This window comes from Primulina huaijiensis, chromosome 4 (assembly GCF_012295235.1).
Source record: "Primulina huaijiensis isolate GDHJ02 chromosome 4, ASM1229523v2, whole genome shotgun sequence".
Classification (NCBI taxonomy): domain Eukaryota; kingdom Viridiplantae; phylum Streptophyta; class Magnoliopsida; order Lamiales; family Gesneriaceae; genus Primulina; species Primulina huaijiensis.
This window is the reverse complement of record NC_133309.1, coordinates 17,907,630-17,930,104: the sequence shown is the minus strand read 5'-3', so window position 1 is coordinate 17,930,104 and position 22,475 is coordinate 17,907,630. Positions and strand designations below refer to the sequence as shown.

Genomic DNA, 22,475 nt, shown 5'->3' with positions numbered 1-22,475 from the left:
GTGGATGGAGATTTGTACAGGAAAGGTTTAGATGGTTTGCTCCTCAGATGCATAGGTTTTCCAGAGGCTTTGGAGATCATTAAGCAAGTTCATGAGGGAGTGTGTGGAGCGCATCAATCTGAAGTGAAGATGAGATGGTTGATAAGGAGGTATGGCTACTATTGGCCATCAATCCTGAAAGATTGCATCAAATATGCTAAGGGATGCCAGCCATGTCAGAAACACGGGAACATCCAAAGAATTCCGGCGGATGAGCTCCACAGCGTTGTCAAACCATGGCCGTTCAAGGGCTGGGCCATGGACTTGATAGGGAAAATCTACCCAGCATCATCTAAAGGCCACTCTTTCATCCTTGTGGCCACGGATTTTTTCACCAAATGGGTAGAAGCAGTGCCTTTGAAGAAAGCAGAACAAGTGGATGTCATTAACTTTGTAAAAGAAAATATTATTCATAGGTTTGGAATCCCAGAATCGCTGACCACGGATCAGGGAACTATTTTCACGGGTTCAGATATGAAGGACTTTGCAGAAGAATATGGAATCAAATTACTAAACTCGTCCCCTCACTACCCACAGTCCAACGGGCAAGCCGAAGCGTCAAATAAAGTGTTGATAAAGATTCTACAAAAGATGATGAAGGAGAATCCTAGGGATTGGCCAAGGCTATTATCAGAAACTTTGTGGGCGTACAGAACATCCAAGATGACAGCCACTGGAGTGAGCCCTTTTTCCCTTACCTTTGGTCATGATGCAGTGCTCCCATTGGAGATTATGGTGCCATCAATGCGAGTGGCATAGCAAAATGAACTCCCCCTTGAACATTATAATGGAGCAATGATCATGGAGTTAGAAGAACTGGATGAGCTGAGAATCCAAGCGTACAATGCTTTGCTATTACAGAAACAGAAAGTGGCAAAGATCTATAACAGAAGAATCAACAAGAAAAACTTCCAAGAAGGAGATATTGTGTGGAAAACCATATTGCCTCTGGGGACAAAGGACAGAGACTTAGGCAAATGGTCACCAAATTGGGAAGGACCATTCAAGGTGCACAAGGTCCTAGATGGCAATGCATATTGGCTATCAAGCGTAGATGGCCAACCACACAAAAGATGTATAAATGGCAAGTATCTAAAGCCATACTTTCCAAGCATGAGGGATGAAATAGGAAACGCAAGTGAGTAAAGCAAGCAGGGAGGCTGATATCCAGCAGGGAGTTGGCCTTTGGTCCACTTTGGCATAACTTTGTTTTTTACTACTTGCATACTGTGAAAAATGGAGAACAAAGTGGACTCTATAGCCACTTTCAGGGACCAAATTTTATTTGAACGGTGATAATTCGAGTCCACAGTAGCTTTCGGGTTGCTTGAAAGGAAATTAAGTGTGTGGGGAGTCGGCCTTATGGCCACTTGAACATACATTTGGTTGATGTGTCTATTATTCTTATGTTATGGGAAATCGTTGACAAAGTAGGCTTGCTGGCCACTTTTATATATGTGTAGTTACTTCGAAACTTTATTTGATGTAAGACTTAGAGCCATTGATACGAATGTTCAATTGGTCATGATTTGATAATGAGACTGATGAAGTAAAGTGGGCCATGCAGCCATTACATGACTTGATTGTTTGCATTTGCAGTTATAGACCATGAAGTAGGCCTTCAGGCCACTTAGCATGTGACAAGAAAGAAAAGCACCGAGCGGGGAGTTGAAGCTCACCAAGCAGAACAGCGGGTGATAAAGGAAGAACATAAAAGAACAAGGGCATTATGCGAACCCCAAGAAGACCCAGAGGTTGACTTGGTATAAAAATAGGCTATCTAGCTATTTTGTATGGTTTTTGGCTTCATGTTGTAAAATTTTACTTTAAGTAGGCCTTATGGCCACTAATGTAAATATTTGGTGGTTATGATTCAAAAAACAAGAAAGATCAATTAAAGTTGGCCAATAGGCCAACTTTTATCATATTGAATTCATTTTGTCTCAATAAGGAATCAGGAGAGGTAATAATCGCGAGCGGGGAGTTTTAAAGCCAACTTATGGTTTTGCTTGAAGGTATTGAAGTGAGGTGGGTTAAACATCCAATACACAACACCCCGTACAAATCCCCCTTCGTCCCACATCCAGAACCCAACAACCACAACACCAATCCAACAGTCAACAAATATGAACCGAAATCACCGCATGCAAGAACAATAAGTAGATGTGTATGCGGGAAAGGGGTCCGACGGAAGTGCAAATGCATATACGTGTATGCGGGAAAGGGGTCCGACTGAAGTGCAAATGCATATACGTGTATGCGGGAAAGATGTCCGACTGAGGTGCAAATGCATATACGTGTATGTGGGAAAGAGATCCGACTGAAGTGCAATGCATGATGTTTGGGGTGAAGGAATCGTCTTGAGTGGATGCAGCACATAAGAGCATGTAAAGGTTAAGTATTACCTGTGTTTCAGAAAGCCCCAAATGATACCAAAGCTTAAGGGTCGAATGCACTGGAGAACTGAGGCCAACCCATGGCCAATTCTCAATCCAGTATTACATGTGAAGAGCAAACATGCGGACCACATATACAACAAGAGGCTACATACCTATTCTTTTCACCGCCTGTGGAAATGGCACCAGAGGTAAATGTAGAGCCAGTAGATGGGTCTGGATTATGAACCACTGCACACATATATTATGCAAGACGTCGGTCTCCACTGATGAACCCAATATAGCCAAGCAATGGTAACCCCAACACACCCACAAGACAAAGGCTAGTGTATGGCCAAGCAATCCCCAAATTCGTAGCTCCCCCAAAAGCACGGCATAAATGAGTAAAGAAGGACAACTCAAACAGGCCATACAAATAAGCACAATCATCTATCCTACAATTCTCGGAGAAGAGTCAAGGCAAGACAAGACCCTTTGTACAAGAATTCATGCTCATTCCTCTCACACCTCTAGACTTCGCACATCTCAAGATTAATCATTCAAAGTGGGAAGAATGAAATGCAACTCCAACCAAGGCATTAAGCAATTATCAAATAAACAAGGAGCCAAGAAATACGGAGAAAAATTAAGAAAAGGAAAGGAGAAAATACCCATGACAGTGGAGGGCAAAACCGGTTGGGCCAAGAACTCCACGGAGGCCGGTGCGACCAAAGTTGGAATCGACGCGGAAGCAGACATCGTAGAAGAAGCAGAGACAAATCGGAGGGGTGTCTATAATTGCCATGGCCGCCGCCAGGTGATGACCGGGGGCATTCGCCCTTGTGGAGGAAGATGGCCCAATGCTCGTTGGAAGACCCGTCGACGACCCAACATCAAAAAGGAAAGGATGGAGACCAGCGGTAGAACCGGCGAACGCAGTAGGTGATGGGGCGGAAACGGTGGCTTGAGCGGAAGAAGAACTCGCGGCACTGGAGCCAGAGAGATGCGACAGAGAGGAAACTTGAGCCATGTAACGTCTGCGGGCGACCACGGCGCAAAGGGAAGGCGGCGAGAGAGGGACGAGCAAGCTCCAAGAAGTTGTGCTCTTCCAGTAGCAACAGGGAGTGGTGAACGAGAACGCCGCAGGGGAAGAAGAAGGAGGGACGATGATCTTGAATTTGAATCTGTGGGAGGGAATTCTACTGGGTAGTGAAAAATTCATTAAGGAATTGGACTTGGCCCAAAAATCACAAACTCACTCCACATAAAATGCTCACGGGCCGTTCTAAATAAAAGAAATAAAACTGGTTTACATACAAGCATTTTGGCCCAATTGGCCAATGCTTGCGGGGGGCAATTGTTTGGGCTAAAATAATTAAATTATAAAGCCCAGTTAACTTATAAAGCCCAATTTAATTCTGAAGCCCAATTAAATAACACAAGCCCATAGTTGATCAATTCTTATCAATTCAAATCGATCGCAAGGTGGTGAAAAAGGAGGAGATCGTGGGAGGAAAGAGATAGAGATCGTGGCGTGAAAAGTGGGGGAACATGGATCATGGGGGAGTGGAGAGAAACGACACATCGCTGGGAAGAAAAAGACATCGGCAAACACAGACAACAGACAACTCAACTCTACAGACAAAATCTACAAAATACTCTCTGCAAAAATTTTCAATATTCAAGCACTAGTCTTTTAAGCGTTCCATTATATTTCTAGCATTCTAGGTCTTGTTCTTTTTAGATTTCAGCAATTTTATGTGTTATATTCCATGTCTTGTAAATTCCTACTGTTTATTGAAAATATAGACGATGTTAGGGGTTTATTCCTCAAATTCCAGTAGTTTTCTTCTTTTTTTTTGGCGTTATATTAGTTTAGGAGATTAGAACCGACGATCGAATTTAGGATACGCTCTCGTTTGATAGTTAGAAGTTAGATTTTTCCTGTTTTTCACACAAATTGGTGCAACTTCGCACCTGGCACGCCCGCAAATCAAATATTGTGCAAACAAGTACCTATAGGCATCCAGGGCATCCTTAGCAGTCACTGTCCGGGACATTTGTCTCTCTAAATCCTCGGACAGAGAATTATTCCTTGACTCCAAGGCAGAGAAATGCCCTTGTAAAGCTTCCTCCCGGGCAAGGCGGCCAAGGCATGCTTCAATATCATCCCAGGCCTTCTCCAAATCTGTTTGAGGTAGTCCCAATTGCTGGTTGGCCGTATCCAGGGCAGCTTGGAGGCCGACGACAGTTTCTTTGTGAGCTGATCGAACCCGGGACAGCTCTCCTTGGAGTTGCTCGTAAAGTTCTTGGGTAGCGACCGCCTTTTTTTGTAGCCACCGCTGCTACCTCTTCAAAGGCCGACACAAGCATTTGAACACCATGTTTAGGAAGAGTTAGTAAAAAAAAGAGAAAAAAAAGGAGAAGAGAGTAAACTTGCATAAAGGATCTGGTTAGATCCCTCGAAGAGCTTGGGGGTGGGGAGGGAGTTCTTCAGGTGTGCCTCCTTAGCAGGAAGAAGCATCTGCTCGGTGGCAGAGGCTACCTCCAAGAAACTGTTGACTCTGGGCGGGCTGGAGAAGCGGGGCTCGATGGCAGGTTGAGTCAGAGGATGAGTGGATTGGACTGCATGGGTCCTCGCCCTAGTCTCTCTCCTCGAGGAGCGCTAATTTGGGGCTCGTTGCCGCTTTTCTCTTCCTTTGGAGTAGAGGAACATGATCCTCTGAATCTTCTTGGGAGTCAGCCCGAGTCACCTCCCTTTCTTTCTGATTTTCAGTCCGGGTAGAGCTGTCCAGCTTGGCCACCTCTTCCTCGGCCGCAACAGATGTTTGATTCTCGGTAAGAGCGAGCTGGGTCATTCTCTTCTTCTCTGCAGCCGCTTTTTGGGCTACCAGTTTCTTCTCCTTGGCTACCTTTTTGGCTATCCACCTTCTCACGAAAGCCTCTTGCATTTCTGAATTTTCTGAAGAAAAGAGAAAATAAGATAAGAACAAAAATAAAGATAGAGAGAATAGAAAACAAGAAAATGCAAGGGAGAAAGACTATCAGGTTGAGCGCCCAAGCCAGCTACTTCATCAATTACCCAGTCTGTAGGGTCTTCAGCCCGGGAACTCAACCCGTAAGCGATCAAATTTTCCTCCGAGAGGAGGGAGGAAGAAGAAAATTTTTGACCCTCTACCAACTCTTGGCTTCGGGTGTAAGGTTCCTCAAACTTGTAAGATCGGGGAAGAGATGGTTGTGAAGGAAGAGTGGGAAGAAAACCAGTCAAGCAAGGGAGGGGAGCCGGGAGGCGAATGAAGAAGAAGCGTCCTTTCCATCCTTTCTGGGAAGAAAGGATATCATCAAGGAAGCGAGCTTTTAGCCAGGCAGATAATGAGAAAGCATTATCTCTCATTCGACAAACGAAAAAGTAGTGGAGAATCAGGAGGTTAATGAAGAGATTGTGCATTTTAAAAAGGATATAATCCGAAAAACATTATCCGGAAAGAATTAGGGTGAAGTTGGTTCATGGGTACACCAAAAAACTTGGCAACCTCGATGTAGAAAGAGGGGACGGGAAATCGAATGCCATTTTTAACCTGGTCCTTAAAAAAGGTAGTGAAACCAGGAGGAGGGTGATCGGCCCTATCAGAAGGGCCGGGAATCAGAATAGTGTAAGAAGAAGGAATAGAGCCGAGAGCCCGGAGTTCTTCATCTGCTCCCAAGCGCAAAGTGCTGCTCATTGAAGCAAACCATGAAACTCCAGGAATCTCGAAGTGAGAAGGGGAGGAAGCCCGAGCTTTTCCTTTGCCTTTTTCAGAGCTCGGGAAAGGCTAGAAGATGAGAGTTTAGGTTTTAACTTTTTGGGTTTTGAGGAAGGGTGGGCGGAAATACGCTGTGGGCATAGTTGTCAAAAGCGAGAGGCGCAAAATAGCGTTCAAGTGTCTTGGGGCTTTAAGTGCAAAGCCAAGCGCACAAAAGCGCAATGAACAAAATATTATCAAAAAAATCAAAATAAAATAACAAGTCTTTGAAAATGTGATAGATGAAATATCAAATGTCATTATAATCGTCATCTTCATCTTCCAAATCTATGTCACGCTTTACGGAAAAAAGCACAATAAACAAAATATTATCAAAAAAATTAAAATAAAATAACAAGTCTTTGAAAATGTGATAGATGAAATATCAAATGTTATTATAATCGTCATCTTCATCTTCCAAATCTACGTCATCAACCCCATCACTTGATTTGTATCTATCGGTATCTTCTTCTTCTTCAGTTTCATCATCTATGTTGATCTCTTCTTCATTCACAAGACTGGTTCGAGCTGAAAATTGTTTTCTTTTTGCTGAAGTGGATGATGACGCTCCTTTTGAAGTAGATGCATTTCGAGATCGAAAGTCATATGCACTTTCACCAACTCCAACCGCTTGTGCTACATCACTCCAACGCAAATCATCATCTTCAAAGACCAAACCGTTATCATCATTCTCTTTATCACTATCATCCAACTTTCCCAACAACCATTCGTTACTATCATCTATTTCTGACAAAGAAATATGATCAATCTTATCTCGCATGGCATATCTTCGCCTCAACGCTCTGTTGTATTTGATATATACCAAATCATTCAATCGTTGTTGAGACAACCTATTTCTTTTTTTAGAACGTATCTTTCAAAAAATTAGAAAGTAAGAAGTTAGGTTCATACTCCATAATAAAAAATTTAATATGTAAAAAAAACTTCTAACTTACATGTTCAAATACACTCCAATTACATTCACAACCTGAAGAAGAGCATGTGAGGTACAAAATTTTCATTGCAAATGTTTTTAATTCAGGTGTGGATGCACCATAAAAAGACCACCAATCAGCTTGAAAGTTGAAACACAAAAAAAAATACAAGATTAAATTTCTTATCATTCAAAGTTTGCATCTATACTATAAGTAATGTTTGAGAAATAAATTAATATTGCACTAAATATTATTTACCTGGTAATTTTGAAGCTCTTTGTCTAATAGCCATGGGTAAACCAAAAAGTCCTGCTTTTTTGTATTTATCCAATTGATTTGTAATTTTATCTTGTAAATCTTTACCTCGCACCAATCTAGCTATGCATTTGTACAGACCCTCCAACACTTCTTCATCATTTTCTATGTCACCATTTGAGTAAAAAAAACTCTGAATTTAAGAAATATCCAGCCGCATGCAAAGGATGATGGAGTTGAATGTTCCATCTTTTGTCGTTGATTTCAAAAATACCACGATATTTCTCTTCATTATTATTAAATGATGCAGCGATAGCTTCTTTTGCTCTGTCCATTGCCTCATAGATCTAACCCATTGGGGACCTTTTTTCACCGTCTACTAGCCGCAATACTTTCAGCAATGGGCCGCCAACTTTTAATGCAAAAACTGTAGTTTTCCAAAAAGAAGGCATCAATATCACTTCTGCAACGCGTTTTCCAGCCGCCTCTCTAGAATATCGACTTTTTGCCCACTTTTCAGATGTAAACAGCTTTCTCAGATTTGCATGTTGAACTTGAAACCGCTTTAAAGTCAAAAAAGCGGTTGCAAAACGGGTCTTTGCAGTTCTTACCATGTCTCTGTCCAGTAAACTCCCTCAGCATGCTCAACAATTGTGGTCTATTGTAAATATAACCATTCACCATCAATGCCCATTCATGCAATTTTTTGAGGTCCGGAATTTTGAATATTTCTTCAAGCATCAAATCTAAGCAATGAGCTGCACATGGAGTCCAATACAAGTGTGGAAAATTGTTTTCCAAAAGACGACCTGAAAAAATGAAGTAAATTTACTTTAAAAATTGAAAAATCAGATTTTTAATTCAATTTGCAATTTAAAATATTACATGCTCTAACATTGCAGCTTGCATTATCTGTTACCACCTGAACCACATTCTGTTCTCCAATTCGATTCACAAATTTAGAAAGTAACTCATACATCTTATCAGCAGTGTAAGAATAACTTGAAGCATCCACCGATTCAACAAATATGCTTCCTTTAGGACCATTTACCAAAAAATTTATGAGAGTTCTACTTTTTTTATCCGTCCACCCATCTGCCATGATTGTACAACCATACCTAGCATGATCTTCTTCGTGGGATTTGAGAAGCAGGTTCGTATTTGCCAACTCCTTCTTCAAATACTTAACTCTTACTTCATGATATGATGGAGGTTTCATTCCCACTCCAAAAGTCCCAATAGCATCAATACAGGGTTGCAAAGAATCATATTTAACAGCATTAAATAGAATTCCGGCATCATACATCCACGTAGCAAATTTCTGAACCGCATCTTCTCTTAATTTCTTCTTATTTTCATCATACTGACCTTTATTTTTCGCACGTCTCTGTCTGACAATTTCTTCTACATTTTTCGCAAAATAAAGATCAATAGGCCCTGCTTGTTTACACCTTTTACCCTGCACCGTAGGGCCGGACATTGGTCGTTTCCCTTTCTTTTTAGTTTGAATATCATCTTCATCCTCATCTTCATCTTCTCCCAAATCAAAAATATCATCTGAATGAGGAATATCATCCATTTGATTCTTCAAAACAATTTTTTTGCATGAACTCTTTAATTTCTTCTTTAACATGCTCCGGACACTTCGGACAAGCTTTCACATTTCTATTGCCCCCAACTAAATGTAGCTTGTGCTGATAAATCCCACCATTTGTTATTTTACCACAAAAACAACAACATACGATATTTGGATTTTTAGGATCCGGAAGTGTTGCATAATTCCAAGCAATGTCTTTTCGATTGGATGAAATTGTTGTGTTCGAAATGTTTAAATACTGAAATATAAATACAAATCACCTATTATATTATTAAAAATAAAAAAACACAATTTATAATTTTAAACAAAAATTCCTAAAATTAGGGTTTAATGGTTTACCAATTGGGTAGCAAATGAGAAGAGGACACAGCGGCGACGGCACGGCGGACCGGCGGCGGCACGGAGGAGTAGCGGCGACAAGGCAGAAGCAGAGAAGACACGCACGCACAGATGGAAAACAGTGGACTTGGGCAGAGAGGCACTAAACGATAGGGATTTGATTTATGTACATGGGCTGGGCTTATATTTAGAGCCTGCATTTGGGCTAAACCTGGAATTGGGCTAAATTTGGACTTGGAAAGAATTTTAAAAAAAAATGGGCTGAAGCGCATAGCGATCGCTCAGAAAATCCCAGGCGAAGCGCACTGAAGCGTGCGCTTCATCCACTTGCTGCGCTTCGCATTGTTCTGAAGCCCAACCCGGTCGCCTAGCCTCGCCTCGTGCTTAAGCGAGCGAGGCGAGCGCTTTTTACAACTGTGGTTGTGGGGAAGGAGAAAGGGAAGAATCAGAACGCATCGCGGTGGACTCGTAACCAGACGATTCTCGTGCATTTGCTCCAGAGGTGAAAGAAGTAGAATTGGACATTTTTGAAAGAAAAATGGAGATAGAACTTACAATTTGAAGGTCGGCTGGTCGAAAGCTTGGAATCGTCGGAACAAGAACGCAGCTCGCCGGAAGTATGAGGGAGTTTTTACGGAGAGAATATGAGAGCAACGAAAGTGACAAATGAGGGGGTGCTTCGTTTTATACATGCAAAAGGAGAAGTGATCTCAGCTGTTGATCTAAAATATAATCGGACGATCGGGGTGCGCCTCGGAAATTGTGTAGGGATACGAAAAGACAGGCTCGGAAATCGAGGCGTCTCAGACTGTTCGCCTCCTCGGAATTCGTAGCTTTTTGGGCCGTTCAAATTCTAGGGCACACGTCATCATGACGTCAGCCTTACCAACCTAGGAATACAAAACGACAAAAAATCTTCTAAGCTCGGGAGGCACTTTATCTCGAGCTCGGGAGGCATGAGGCACTGGCACCTTATCTCAAGCCCGGGAGACATGAGGTCCCGACACCTTATCTCATGTCCAGAGGGCATGAGGCCCCGATGCTTTTATAACCATAATTAACTGTCTTTCCATGGGAGTCCAAGCATGACTGATCAGGACAGCGAGTATGACTCTAGCCTGACTATTTAAGGAGGGACTGGTGATACCTCGGAAGATCTCGGGTCATGGATGACCCGGGACAGTAAATGGACGACCCAGATCATGGTAAGTTTACAAAGAAAACTCATAAGAAGCCGGGCAGGTGAGTGCCCGGGACGTCATTTACCCGGGCAACCAGAGGCCGAGCTCTCGGACAAATTCCCGTGTGATGACTCTCTACACGAGATGCCTCGGTAACAGTACCACACTCAAGTGCGGGAGCAGACGATATCTTATCTCGATTAGCGTGCCTGACAATATCTTATTGATTTTACATAATGGGAAAGTCAAGACAGTGTGACAGCAAGTAGGTGACGGCTAAAAGTGGTAAGTAAGCACTGAAAACAAGGAAAAGTTATTATCTTTATTTCTATAAATAGCATGTTTGCTTTGCATTTATTTCATTCACATATATTGACATATATTCACACATATATACACCAGTAGCATTTATTTTCTCGACACTGGTTTTTCTTCATCTTCGATTTGCTAACTTAAGCATCGGAGTGGCCACGCGGAGCACCCCACCGGCGCCCATTCACGTGTTCGTTTTCTTGTGTTCAAAACATCACTACAACTCAGTTATCCTTCATCATTTTCACATCAAGATCCGGTGGATTGCCCGACCCAGCTCATCCTATTCACGCAGATCACATCATAAATCAAAACCAGAACCTGACATCAGATCGAATTCAGTCAATCCTATTACTAATTTCCCAATCTCCAAGAATCAAGTCTCCCGCTGCAAAACATACTAGCACACTTCTAATAACTCCATGTTCACGACTAGGGACTCCAGGCTTTCATCTTCCCCAATTTATCTTACTTCTAAATTATCCCCCACCCCCCTCTTCTGGCTTAAACCAAGCAATCCCAAAAGCTAATACACGAAACCCACAGAACTTACTTCTAGCTTTCTCAAATAATCGGGGTGAGAACACATTCTTTCATCATTTACCAATCATATATCAAGTCACACGTATCGCAAAGGTCAAAATTACACGAAAATCTGGTAAATTTAATCGACAAGCGGGATTCATACCCGTTACCTGGAATTGCGACGGCGCCTGACGTCTTAAAACTCACGCAAAGCGGGATTCAAGAAGTCCCTTCCTTTCTTCCCGGTAGAAAAATCCTGCGCACAGGCAATCTCATACAGTAGAAGTCGATATGACAACTCAATGTAGCAGTGGGACGCAGCACGATTTCAGTTCAAACTGTAGAGAAATATTTTGCTTAATAAGTTTCGTTTGTTTGAATTATTAAAATTTTAACATATAAAAAAATATAATAAATTATTCACAAACCATTCAATTAAATATTTTTTTTTTGCTACAATTTATTGTTAATTTTTTTTAAAAAAAAATTTAATCGAATATTTTGTCAATTTTTTATTGTATTTTCTTTATATGTAATGTTTAGTATATTTAATTTTTAATAATTCATGCAAATTATTGCATGATTAAAAACACCAAATAGACTAAGGATTTCGTCCTATTTATTTATATTTATAAATACTTCCGAATCACTGATAGCACATAACATTATTATAAAAAATTCATTTTTAATTTAAAGTCTTTAATTTTACTAAAGTAGAGCTAGATAGTTTTAATATAATATCTAAAATTTTAATATTAAACTTATTAAACACCAAATAATATCGTAAACAAAAACTATTTCATGAATAAAAACAAAAACTTTCTATGGTTGAATGCTAAGTTGTTCATCAATAAGTTTAGTTTTAACAAATTGAAATTTAATGTACCAACTGAAAGATAAAATGTCTTATTCCGTTTATACTAATAATTACACAAGGATTTGAGTTGAACTTCATCCATGCTTGCCAGCTCACTGCAAACGTCTCATGTCGCCTCTCGCTTTTCGTTCTACCACCGCTCTGCGACTTGCCTGCTTGGCTGAGCATCCCTCACTTGGCCCTTCTCGAAGCCGGAATGGTTGCCATTCTGAAACCTCCCATTGCTAGTGATTCGGTTAGTGTCCCTTCCCCTAGGATAATTGTTTTGAATTCGAGCCCTTGAAGGAGACCTTCCCTTGCCTTTGTTATTAACTGCAGAAACATGTTATGATCAGACATCAACATTGGAGAGAAATCAAATTTGTTCACAATTCGAAACATTTATTCGACCATTTGTTTCGCAGATACTCAGATGTAGCTCATGCAGAATCAAAGTAGAAAAGTTCGATCCCAGAAAAAGAATAGTGTGTGGCCAGAATCAAGAAACATAAAACATATATCATCATGAAAAAAATGCTGAATAGCCACAACTTAAGTAAAATTGAATTCATCGTATAAATTTACACGGGCAATTTTAAAGATGATACAGATGGCCCGTGATCGTTTCGAAGGTTACCTTGATTGGAAGCCTTCTTGTACGAGATATAAGATTCCTTTTCACCAAAGTAAACATGGTGAGCCTGAAAATAGATGAATCAGCATTCGAGAACTATCCCAAGATAGAGTTGTTTATGAGGATCCATGGTTTACTATATAAATGTAATAAAGCCGAGTATCTTGAGATGATAGAATGAGCATTGCAACATGTACCTCTACTGCAAGACGAGCAGAATCTGCTGACTCAAATTCCACAAAACCACAGCAAAATCCATCCTGGCAACAAATCACGACCCAAATCAATAAAGACATGAAGAACAAGATATAATCGAACACAAAAGGTTAAAATAAAAGGCCAAAGCAAACCTCATGTCTTCTGATCTGGATACTATCTAAACCTCTCCTAACTGGTCCAAACTTTTTAACTTCTTCTGCAATTGCTTGTTTAGTGACATCATAAGGTAATTTTCCTATGTATATTCCATGACCTGTAATTGTATTTTCGAATAAATTATACCAAATGGAATGCAAGGATAAGTAGCAGCATATAATTCCAAGTCCCGAAAATTTACCTTCTGTATAGGAGGCATTAGTAGTATTTGCAACTTTCAAAGATCCATTTCCAGGAGGAGAAGATGCTTTTGGAGTTGAAACTGCAGTTTTATAGTCAGCTTTCGGAGTTGAAACTGCAGTTTTATAGTCAGCTTTCGGAGGAATGCTAAAAGATTTTGGAGAAGTCCCATGATTAGCATTTGCCAACTGCAGATAAACACGTTGTTAGTTGATTACGTGGATGTCTACAGAAACGGAATAGAAATCTTAAAGCAGATAGTGTCAAATAACATACGATAGAAGCGTAGCTAATTTTCGGAGAATCCTCTTTAATGTTAGACACAGGTGCAAGAGTTGAATTCATGTCCTCATCTGAAGCCTCAGAAGAAATGTTTATTGGGACAGATTCTTTCAAGACAGGAGGACTGGATTTTTGCTCAACATTTCCGTTTTCAACCTCAAATTCAGTTTGTGCTGATTTATGGCAAATGGATGTAGTACCAGGAGATGGAAATTCAATAAAAAAAGATTCAGACAATCAATTACTGGAAAAAAAAATACCAGAATAACGAGTTCTAAGTACAAATTGAAAGGTGTTGCGACGAGCCAGGATCAAGATAAGACCTGAATTCTGAGTTGGATCAGCTTCATCAGTTTGATTGCTTTTGTCATCATGAGGGACAACAGTATTTGTTATTGACTCACATATGTCAGTATATCGAAAAATATCATTCAAGACAAAGAAGCCTCTCTCTTGCTTTGCAAGAAAGAACGTTTGATTAAAATTCTTTTTCGTAATATCTTTTCCAGTCAAAACTCCTGTTACGGCTACCACAACTCCTCCGTCCTTAGAATATTGGGAGTCCACATGTTTGAGATCAACAGAACAGTTCTTATAATCAGAAGACATAATCTTGTCATCAATTCCCTGCATTGAGATAATGAAAATATATGTCACATTTTAGTAGAGCAATTGAACTGGAAAAATTTTTGTTATAACAAGGTAATAACAGGTAAAACTATGCTAAAAACCACAGCAAACATTTTCCTGGTAATTTCTTTTTAAAATACTTACGCCTAATGTTGTCACTGATGTCACAGCACCATCAGGTTCTGCCCAGCCTAGCTGGCTTGACTCCTGATAAAACTTGTGGACATTTTCGGGACATATTTCGAGTACTGCGTAGTATTGCTTCACAAAGGAACTCGCCACATTTTGGGCAGAAAGTCCTGATTGAGTCACCATCTCTGTAAAATTTAATAGAACTTATCGTCAAAAAAGATGTTCCCACGTTATCAAGATTCTCTTCAAAAGTATAGAACTCAAACTCTAGCGCAATAATCTGCTCGATCTAATAATAAGACATTAAGCGCGTGATAAATCACATACACACGTATATGTATATACATGTAAACAGTAAAACACGTAAGCTGACACCATGCCTAGTTGGAAAGATTACTAGATTAAGCTATCAGTTGAGAACAAACTTATAGCCTGAAGGATAACAATGATCAATAACATCAAAAAAAATAGCCAGAGGCCCCCAGGGCACTCAGAACCTCATCAACAAGCACTTAGACATATACGAGGTTTGATTAATTATCAAAAGAAAGTGGCATTATACGATTTTCAAATAGATATAAATTCGTAGAGATAAAAGCTTGCATTTAAGAAAAGCAATAATAGAATAAGAATGAGCGGAAAACTCGACTTCATAGACCGTTATGACTAAGTTTCACTCCCATTTGGCGCATAAATTGTTTCAAAAAAAAAAGATACCATCAAATCTCAGATTTATCAAAGGAAAACTCAGAGCCCAAACTAAAGGAATTATTCACCGTAAAATCGACATGGACCAACTTCTGCTTTCCAATAAATCGATTCGCAAGGGCTACAAATTTTCCAAAAAGGATAAAATATACTTGAATTTACTTGATAAACATGGTGGACGAGATAACTTAAATCAACCACATAGCGATCATGAAAGCACGCATTTTTAGCCAAGAAGAGATCATGATGGAAATAACCATACAAAACCACAAAACCCCAATCCATAACCTTCAATTCCAACTTATATCTCAACCAGTTGAACAAAATCAGACTCTTCAACTAATTTAGAGCCAACAAAATGAAAAAGTTACCCGATGGCCAATGCAGAACATTAAAAAAAATAAATTCTTTGACAAAGAGAAGGCCCTATGCTATTCAAATTCTCGATCGAAATAACAATTAACACACAAACGCACCTAGAAACAGCAAGAACTGCAGGTTTAATTTTTATTATTCAATTCAAAACCATAAATCAGCCCATATATACAGCAAACAAAAACCCAATCATATAACTGAAAGCCCCATAAAACCTGCGTCCAGATTCCACAGACAGAGACAGTAAAAAGAGAAAAACGTGGGTTTCCGACCTTTTGCGCAGGATACTTCGAAAACGCTGTCAGAAAAATAAAAGAAGATTCTTCAACTTCCAGAACCGAATAATTCCTACACAGGTTTTATCAGTGAAAGGTCGCAAAAATAGAGAATCTTGAGAGGAAAGAGAGGAAAAGGCAAGATTTTGAAGTGAGAAGCAAATAGTATCCCAATAAATAAATGCAAACAATTTTCGGAGCGAATTTATAGGGACAGTAGGATCCATTTCTCACTCAAAATCAAAAACTGGGATTCTGGTTTCCTTCTTTCTTCTTTCTTTATCTTTTTGCTCCCTTTTGTCCTCGAATTTTCCTTGTGGTTTTTGGGGTGAATTTTTAGGATCACGTTTGGAATTCATTCGCTGGCAGGGGTGTGGGGACCTTTCGGAGATTTTAAGGTAAGACCCGTTTTGTAAGGTTTTGTGTATATATTCCGAAAGTGTTGACCAGTTTGTCAAAACTAATAGACAATGGTTGACCTCTTGCAGGCCATGGGAAAATTGATTGATTTTAATAAAATAATCTATGAACCGAATTATTATCGATTTGAAAATTCATTCCATTAGTTGGGAATATCGGTTTTAAATTTTTTTTAAAAAAGGTACTTAATTCGGTTAAACAGAACAACCGAACTTTTATTAAAACTTATGTTTATGTGCACGCATTGCATGTTTGTACATTATATTTTTTAATGATGATAAATGTCTCGTCTCGTTTGATTTGTACGGCTACCTCATCTATAATTTTTAGCAAAACAACAATTGTTTGATCCTACGTATGTCTTATTGATCAATTGTTTTGATAGGATATTAGGGTTCGGTTTAAAAACCATGATTTGGATGAGAGAATTCGGTGAACTTTTATTTCTAATTCTTTGTTGACATATATTCAACATGTTGGGATGATTTTCAAATCTATGGATTTTAATTTTTTATAAACTTTTATTATTTTTTTTTCACATATGATCATACAAAATTCATAATTCAGGTCATCCTTTGATATCTACTCATTTAATTTTTTGCTAACTTAAATTTGACATGCTCGATTAGTGGATCATCGTTGAGCTACAATAACTCGGTTCTTGAAATATTGAACACCGATAAATTAAATCGAATTTGGTTTTCAAACCAAGCGGAAGACAATCAAAATAATCCTTCGTAGAAACCAATTAAACATTTTTGTAAAGCATTTAAAATATATGCAAGTTGAATGAGTAAAAATGCTAGAACATTTCATGTTCGCAAGCTTGATTTTGATTTTAACAAAACTTGTTATTGTATTTATAACATATTTACTCATTTGTGAAGTTGCAAACACAAGAAGCAAACTGAAACTGAATTTAGCCAAACTAAATTTTTGGCGAGATTCGGTGTTTTGATGATATCTCCTAGCTGGATGATTCAAATGACAATCTACCAATTGGACTAATCAGAAAACTCAATTTGGAACAAGTCGTATTTCACGTCAGTTGGGCAAAATCGGATGTTATCTAGGTCAAACTGATCGCAGGAAGACAGCAATCAGTTGGGTTTGAGCAGCTGCGGTAATTTGATCATATGTCTCAGCTCGGTTATCGAAATGAAGTGATTCAGTATGAGTTGGAAATATAAGAAAATGATCTATAAATCATCTTCAGAAGTAAAATTCTGAATCGAAGTTTAAGATGCTCATAAATGATGATGAAACTACTGGTTCTGCACAAACTGAAATGAGCTAGGCTGATTTCAGCACACCAGCTGAAACTGAACTGAACCAGCAGCTGACCAACTAAAATGAACCAGCTGCTGACCAGCTGAACTGAAATGAATCAGACCAGCTGAAACTGAACCGAACCAGTTGAACTGAACCAGCTGCTTGACTAACTCAACTGAACTGAACTAGCAGCTGACCAACTGAACTGAACTGAACCAGCTGCTGACCAACTGAAACAGTTGAACTGAACCAGACCAATTGAACTGAATGACCAGTTGAGTTGACCAAAGTTGACCAGTCGGGAAAACGTCCAGCAATGCGAATTTGACCGTTGCAATTTCAGAAACAATACAAAAACTTTTCAAACGGTCATATTCTTGTGTCTAACATATATATCATTGTTGGGGCTTATAAATACAACATCTTGAAGATCAAACAAGAGCTTTTGAAGAGGATTCAATGCATGGGCAGTTAACATGAAGAAATCAGCTAGTTGAGAGCACAATCCCTTGTGTGATGATACATTTGAGATGTACACTGTAACTATTAAATTTTCACATACAATCACTCACACGTATACAAGAGAGTTGAACTTCAAAGATTAGTTGAGTGAGTCTTGCACAAAGACAATAAACTTGTGTATGTAGTCTTTGCATATGAGACATTAAAAAATATGTTGATTGTGAGGTGCTGTCTACAATCTTGAGTGCTAGGAGTTCTAGTTGGGTGATGCCCTTCCGGAGTGGGTTTGTACAAAGAGTTGTATAAATCAAAGTCTTCTAGTGAATCCTTCCCAAGGGGAAGAAGGGGTGACGTAGGAGCATTTGAAGTCTCCGAACATCCATAAACAAATTCGTGTCTATTTATTTATTGCATTTGCTTATTATTTCAACTGTTTTGAAGATGCATTGTTGAAATATTTTATGTGTTCTTCAAATACCAAAATATTGCATACCAAGTGTTTGATAAAATGCTTTAACTAAAATATTTTTACTCAGTCAACTTGCATATTTTTAAATGATTTACAAAATATTTAATCGGTTTCTACGAAGCATTATTTCGAGTATTTTCCGCTTGGTTTGAACACCAAACTCGATTTAATTCATCGGTGTTCAATATTTCAAGAATCGAGCTATTGTTGCTCAACGATTTTCACTCCCAACCGATCCTAACAAAAAATATTTTGGTTGTAGCATTTTATCAAATATTTGGTATGCAATATTTTGATATTTGAATAACACATAAAATTTTTCAACAATGGATCTTTAAAAGCAATGGAAATGATAAGTAAATGCAATAAATAAATAGACACAAATTTTTTTATGGATGTTCGGAGATTAAAAACTCCTACGTCACCCCTTCTTCCCCTTGGGAGAGATTCTGTAACGTCCGAAAATCAGTCCACGTAGACCGCATGCATGAAATTTATTAAATTGCTAAAATATTTTAATTAAATGATTTTGGATGTATGATAATATATTTTGAGTGAATAAATTATTATTTGTGTAATTTCGTTTGATTTCATGATTTAAATATTTTCAGACGAATATCGGTAGTTGGCCGGAATGGAGTACCGGAGATGATTAAGGTGTTAAAGATTTAAAAGCAAAATTTTTATTTTTTAGTTAAGAGAATATTTATTTCAAATAATTTAAGAGTTATGGCATTTTTAAAGTCAAATTTAAATTAAATAGTGGGATTAAGAGAATTATGTATTTTATAAGAGATTTTTTTGGAAAAAAATATTTTAAACCTTTTAATTTGGGGCCTAATAATTTTATTAATATTAATGGGCCTAATTAATTATTTAAAAACTAGGGTTGATTAAGCACATTAATTAAGTAATTAAGAAGATTTTTTGTTTTTTTAAAATAACTAAATTTTAAAACCCTAGACACACCCAACGAAATGCACACTCATCTTTTACGTAAATTGAAAGAGAAGAAGGAATCGGCCGAACCTTCAGGGGACTTGCAAGGAGAAATTTTTTGATTTATTTTCTCCTTCGTTATTCGCTTTTCTTCCTCGTTCTTCCTTCCAACAACGATCACCCGACTCCCTTGCATCACAATGTGGGTTTTCAGTAGTGGGTTTTGAAAAGAAAAATATGTAGAAAAAAATAGAAATAGTCCTCCATTTGTTACCGACCTTCCACCGCCACGGTAATCGTATTTCGAGCGTTTTAAATACAAAGACACGTTTCTAAACTTTCTTTTTGCACCATTCAAATCATATTATGTGTGTTTAATCATGTTTGCATGAAAAATATGAAACTCTCTTTTATTTTTGTTTTTGGGGCATGTACATGATAAAACTTTGATTTTTATGCTTTTAAATTTATGGTTATGTTCATAAAGGAGCTGCTATGATAGGATTATGAAAGGAGACATTTTTCACCATGATTAAGGGTCCATAGAGGCTTGCCTAAGGGCTGGACAGCAAGAGAAAAACAATAAACGAAAATTGGATCATATGGGAACTAGGGTTTCGGTTTTAGGTTTCTTGAAAGGGCAGGCTGTGTGCTGCTGTTGGGGCGTGTCCAGGGGTCAAAATGGGATCTATTCATGGTCCTAGATAGGCCAAGGAAAGACTGGTGCAAGGGCTAGGGAAGGAGCGTGCGCTTTGGGTCGCTTAAGGCTTGTGGGGGCGCGAGTTTAATGTTGCAAGTGCTAGGGATATAGAGGCTAGTCCAATAGAGTTCTAAGGGTTCAGTCTAGGTTCTAGGATGGTACATAGGGTCTGGACATGATGGTTAAGGGCTAGGCTCGATGGATTGAAAGTTGGCTTGGGCTAGGGTTTGATCAATTATGCAGAAAATTTAGTAGGCGTTCTAAGCTGTTCTGAAGGTCTTAAATGGTTGGATTTGGGTTGTGTAGGGTATGGTTAGGTGTTAATAAGTTATGGTTCAAGTTTGGTTAAGTTTTGAATTGATTTAGGTTAAAATCGGGACATACGGTTAAGTTTCAAAACGAATTGGGAAATTAGTTGAGAAGTTTAATTTTACGTCTAAGAAATGTTTATGGGTGTATTTTAAGGTGTCATGTTAAGTTTAGGGATGAAAATTTTATGTTTAAAATTTGAGAAGAAAATATTAAGTTTTGAATTTATTCGGGTTAAAAACACTTTATCGTTTAGTTATTAAATAATTAACTCGAAAGGCTCAGGTTTACATCTAAGAAAAATATTAGAAATCAAATTTAAGCTTATACGATGATTTGGGATAGGCTCGAGTCAATTAAAAAAAAAGCCAAAATCGAGAATTTTTGAGTCCAAGAGAAAAATGGTCATTTGCGTTCCGGGTAGTACGAAAGATCTGGCAGTGTCCCGAAGAATCATAATATATGCTAAATAATATTTTAAAACATTTATGATGAAAATATGAAATTTCATGATTTATGCTAAAGTTGTACGATATTTCTTGCTAAAATACCATTTTACGAATTTTGAAGGACACGATATTTTATGAATAAAAAGGAAAGAAAATATTTTGAAGGATGTGAATTGACTGTGACAAATATGATATGATATGTTTGGCAATATCGTGAGGGAGAAGGTTCCAGAGGGAGCCTTTCTACGGGAGAAGGCCTCAGAGGGAGCCCGATGATCGTATTTTCATTTACAGTGGTGCCTAGTGCCCGTCCTCATGCGCAATGGTGAGCTAAGACCGATCAGTTGACCACATATACGATTACAGCTAGTCATTTTTAAAGATCAAATTTCATACAAAATGATATATGATGATGGAAAACTTTACGATTAAATTATTTATGATTTATTTATGCTTACAGATTTATGCTAGCTATTTTAAATAAAAGTATGAATTTTAATGCATGTGCATGTTTATGTATTATTTGTTACATATGGTTAGAGCGTGCTGAGTCATTAGACTCACTAGGTTTGGATGGCTGCAGATGAAGATGATATTGAAGGAGGCGCTGACACTTGAGTGGATCGAGTCCGGCAGTACACTCCCGAGAGGCATTGATTTTCCGCATTTACTTATTTAGTATTTAAAAGATTTTTGGCGTAAGATTTTGAGGAATTCAAATTTTGAGATTTATGCTTTATTTTGAAGTTTAATTTTGGATTGTTTTTAAAATGCTGACGTATGATTGTTGTTGGTTGANTCAACTTAGGACTTATCTCTTGCCTAATTGAAACTCCTAGCACACTCTTGATTGTAGGTCGTAACTTCACAATCCACATAATGTTTAACGTCTTTTATGCCAAGACTACAAATACAATCTTTCATGTTTTTGTGTGAAGACACACTCAACTAAACTTTAAAGTTTAACTCTCTTGTATATGTGTGAGTGATTGTGTGTGATGAATTTATCCTTTACAGTGTACATCTCAAATATATCCTCACACAAGGGCTTGTGTTCTCAACTAGCAGATTTCTCCATGCTAACTGTCCATGCTTTTAATCCCCTTTCATGAGCTCTTGTTTGATCTTCAAGATATTATATTTATAGGCTCCAACAATGATATATACGTTAGACACGAGAATATGACCGTTTGGAATGTTTCTGTACTGTTTCTGAAATTGCAACGGTCAAATTCGCCTTGCTGGACATTTTCTCGAGCTTAAACTGACCATTCAGCGATTGGTCAGCGGTTGAAAACTGGTCAGCAGTTCAATTTGGTCAGCATCTCAACCGCTGCTCAACTGGTGTGTTGTGCAAAACCAGTAGCTTCACGTCATTTATCAGTATTTTAAGCTTCGATTCAGACTTTGAATTCTGAAGATGATTTGTAGATAACCGTCTTATCTTTTCAAAGTATACTAATTTGCTTCATTCCAATAAGCGAGCTGAGATATGGGCAAAATACCGCAACTACTCATAACCTACTGATTGCCGCTTTCGTGCAATTAGTTTGGTCATTTAGCAACCAGTTTGACTTAGATACCATTCGATTTTGCCAAATTGACGTGAAATACGATTTGTTTCAAATTGAGCTTTCTGATTAGTCTAGTTAGCGGATTGTCATTTGA

General features: G+C 38.4%; 3 protein-coding genes across 4 annotated transcripts; 1 reads left to right on the top strand and 2 right to left on the bottom strand.

Moving 5' to 3' along the window:
* Positions 1-834: 834 nt before the first annotated feature.
* LOC140974932 (uncharacterized) lies at positions 835-1,673 on the top strand. The gene is made up of 2 exons (XM_073438424.1): positions 835-1,177; positions 1,639-1,673. Exons 1-2 carry the CDS (start codon positions 835-837, stop codon positions 1,671-1,673), a joined length of 378 nt encoding a protein of 125 aa, XP_073294525.1.
* Positions 1,674-6,387: 4,714 nt separating this feature from the next.
* On the bottom strand, positions 6,388-9,351 carry LOC140975329 (uncharacterized). 2 transcript variants are annotated; one of them, XR_012174952.1, is made up of 3 exons: positions 8,272-9,351; positions 7,153-8,195; positions 6,388-7,070 (listed from the first exon to the last, which is right to left on the bottom strand). XR_012174952.1 is itself a non-coding variant. In XM_073438989.1 (2 exons), exons 1-2 carry the CDS (start codon positions 9,017-9,019, stop codon positions 7,903-7,905), a joined length of 1,041 nt encoding a protein of 346 aa, XP_073295090.1. In that variant the 5' UTR covers positions 9,020-9,351; the 3' UTR covers positions 6,388-7,902. The 2 variants fall into 2 exon arrangements, 1 of the variants encoding a protein (XP_073295090.1); XM_073438989.1 differs by having other exon boundaries at positions 6,388-8,195.
* Positions 9,352-12,152: 2,801 nt separating this feature from the next.
* LOC140975328 (nuclear transport factor 2-like) lies at positions 12,153-16,141 on the bottom strand. Its single transcript, XM_073438988.1, has 9 exons — positions 15,785-16,141; positions 14,442-14,614; positions 13,991-14,294; positions 13,662-13,840; positions 13,387-13,573; positions 13,181-13,302; positions 13,028-13,090; positions 12,834-12,897; positions 12,153-12,529 (listed from the first exon to the last, which is right to left on the bottom strand). The coding sequence occupies exons 2-9, from the start codon at positions 14,610-14,612 to the stop codon at positions 12,348-12,350; spliced, it is 1,272 nt and encodes a 423-aa protein (XP_073295089.1). The 5' UTR covers positions 14,613-14,614; positions 15,785-16,141; the 3' UTR covers positions 12,153-12,347.
* Positions 16,142-22,475: the final 6,334 nt, after the last annotated feature.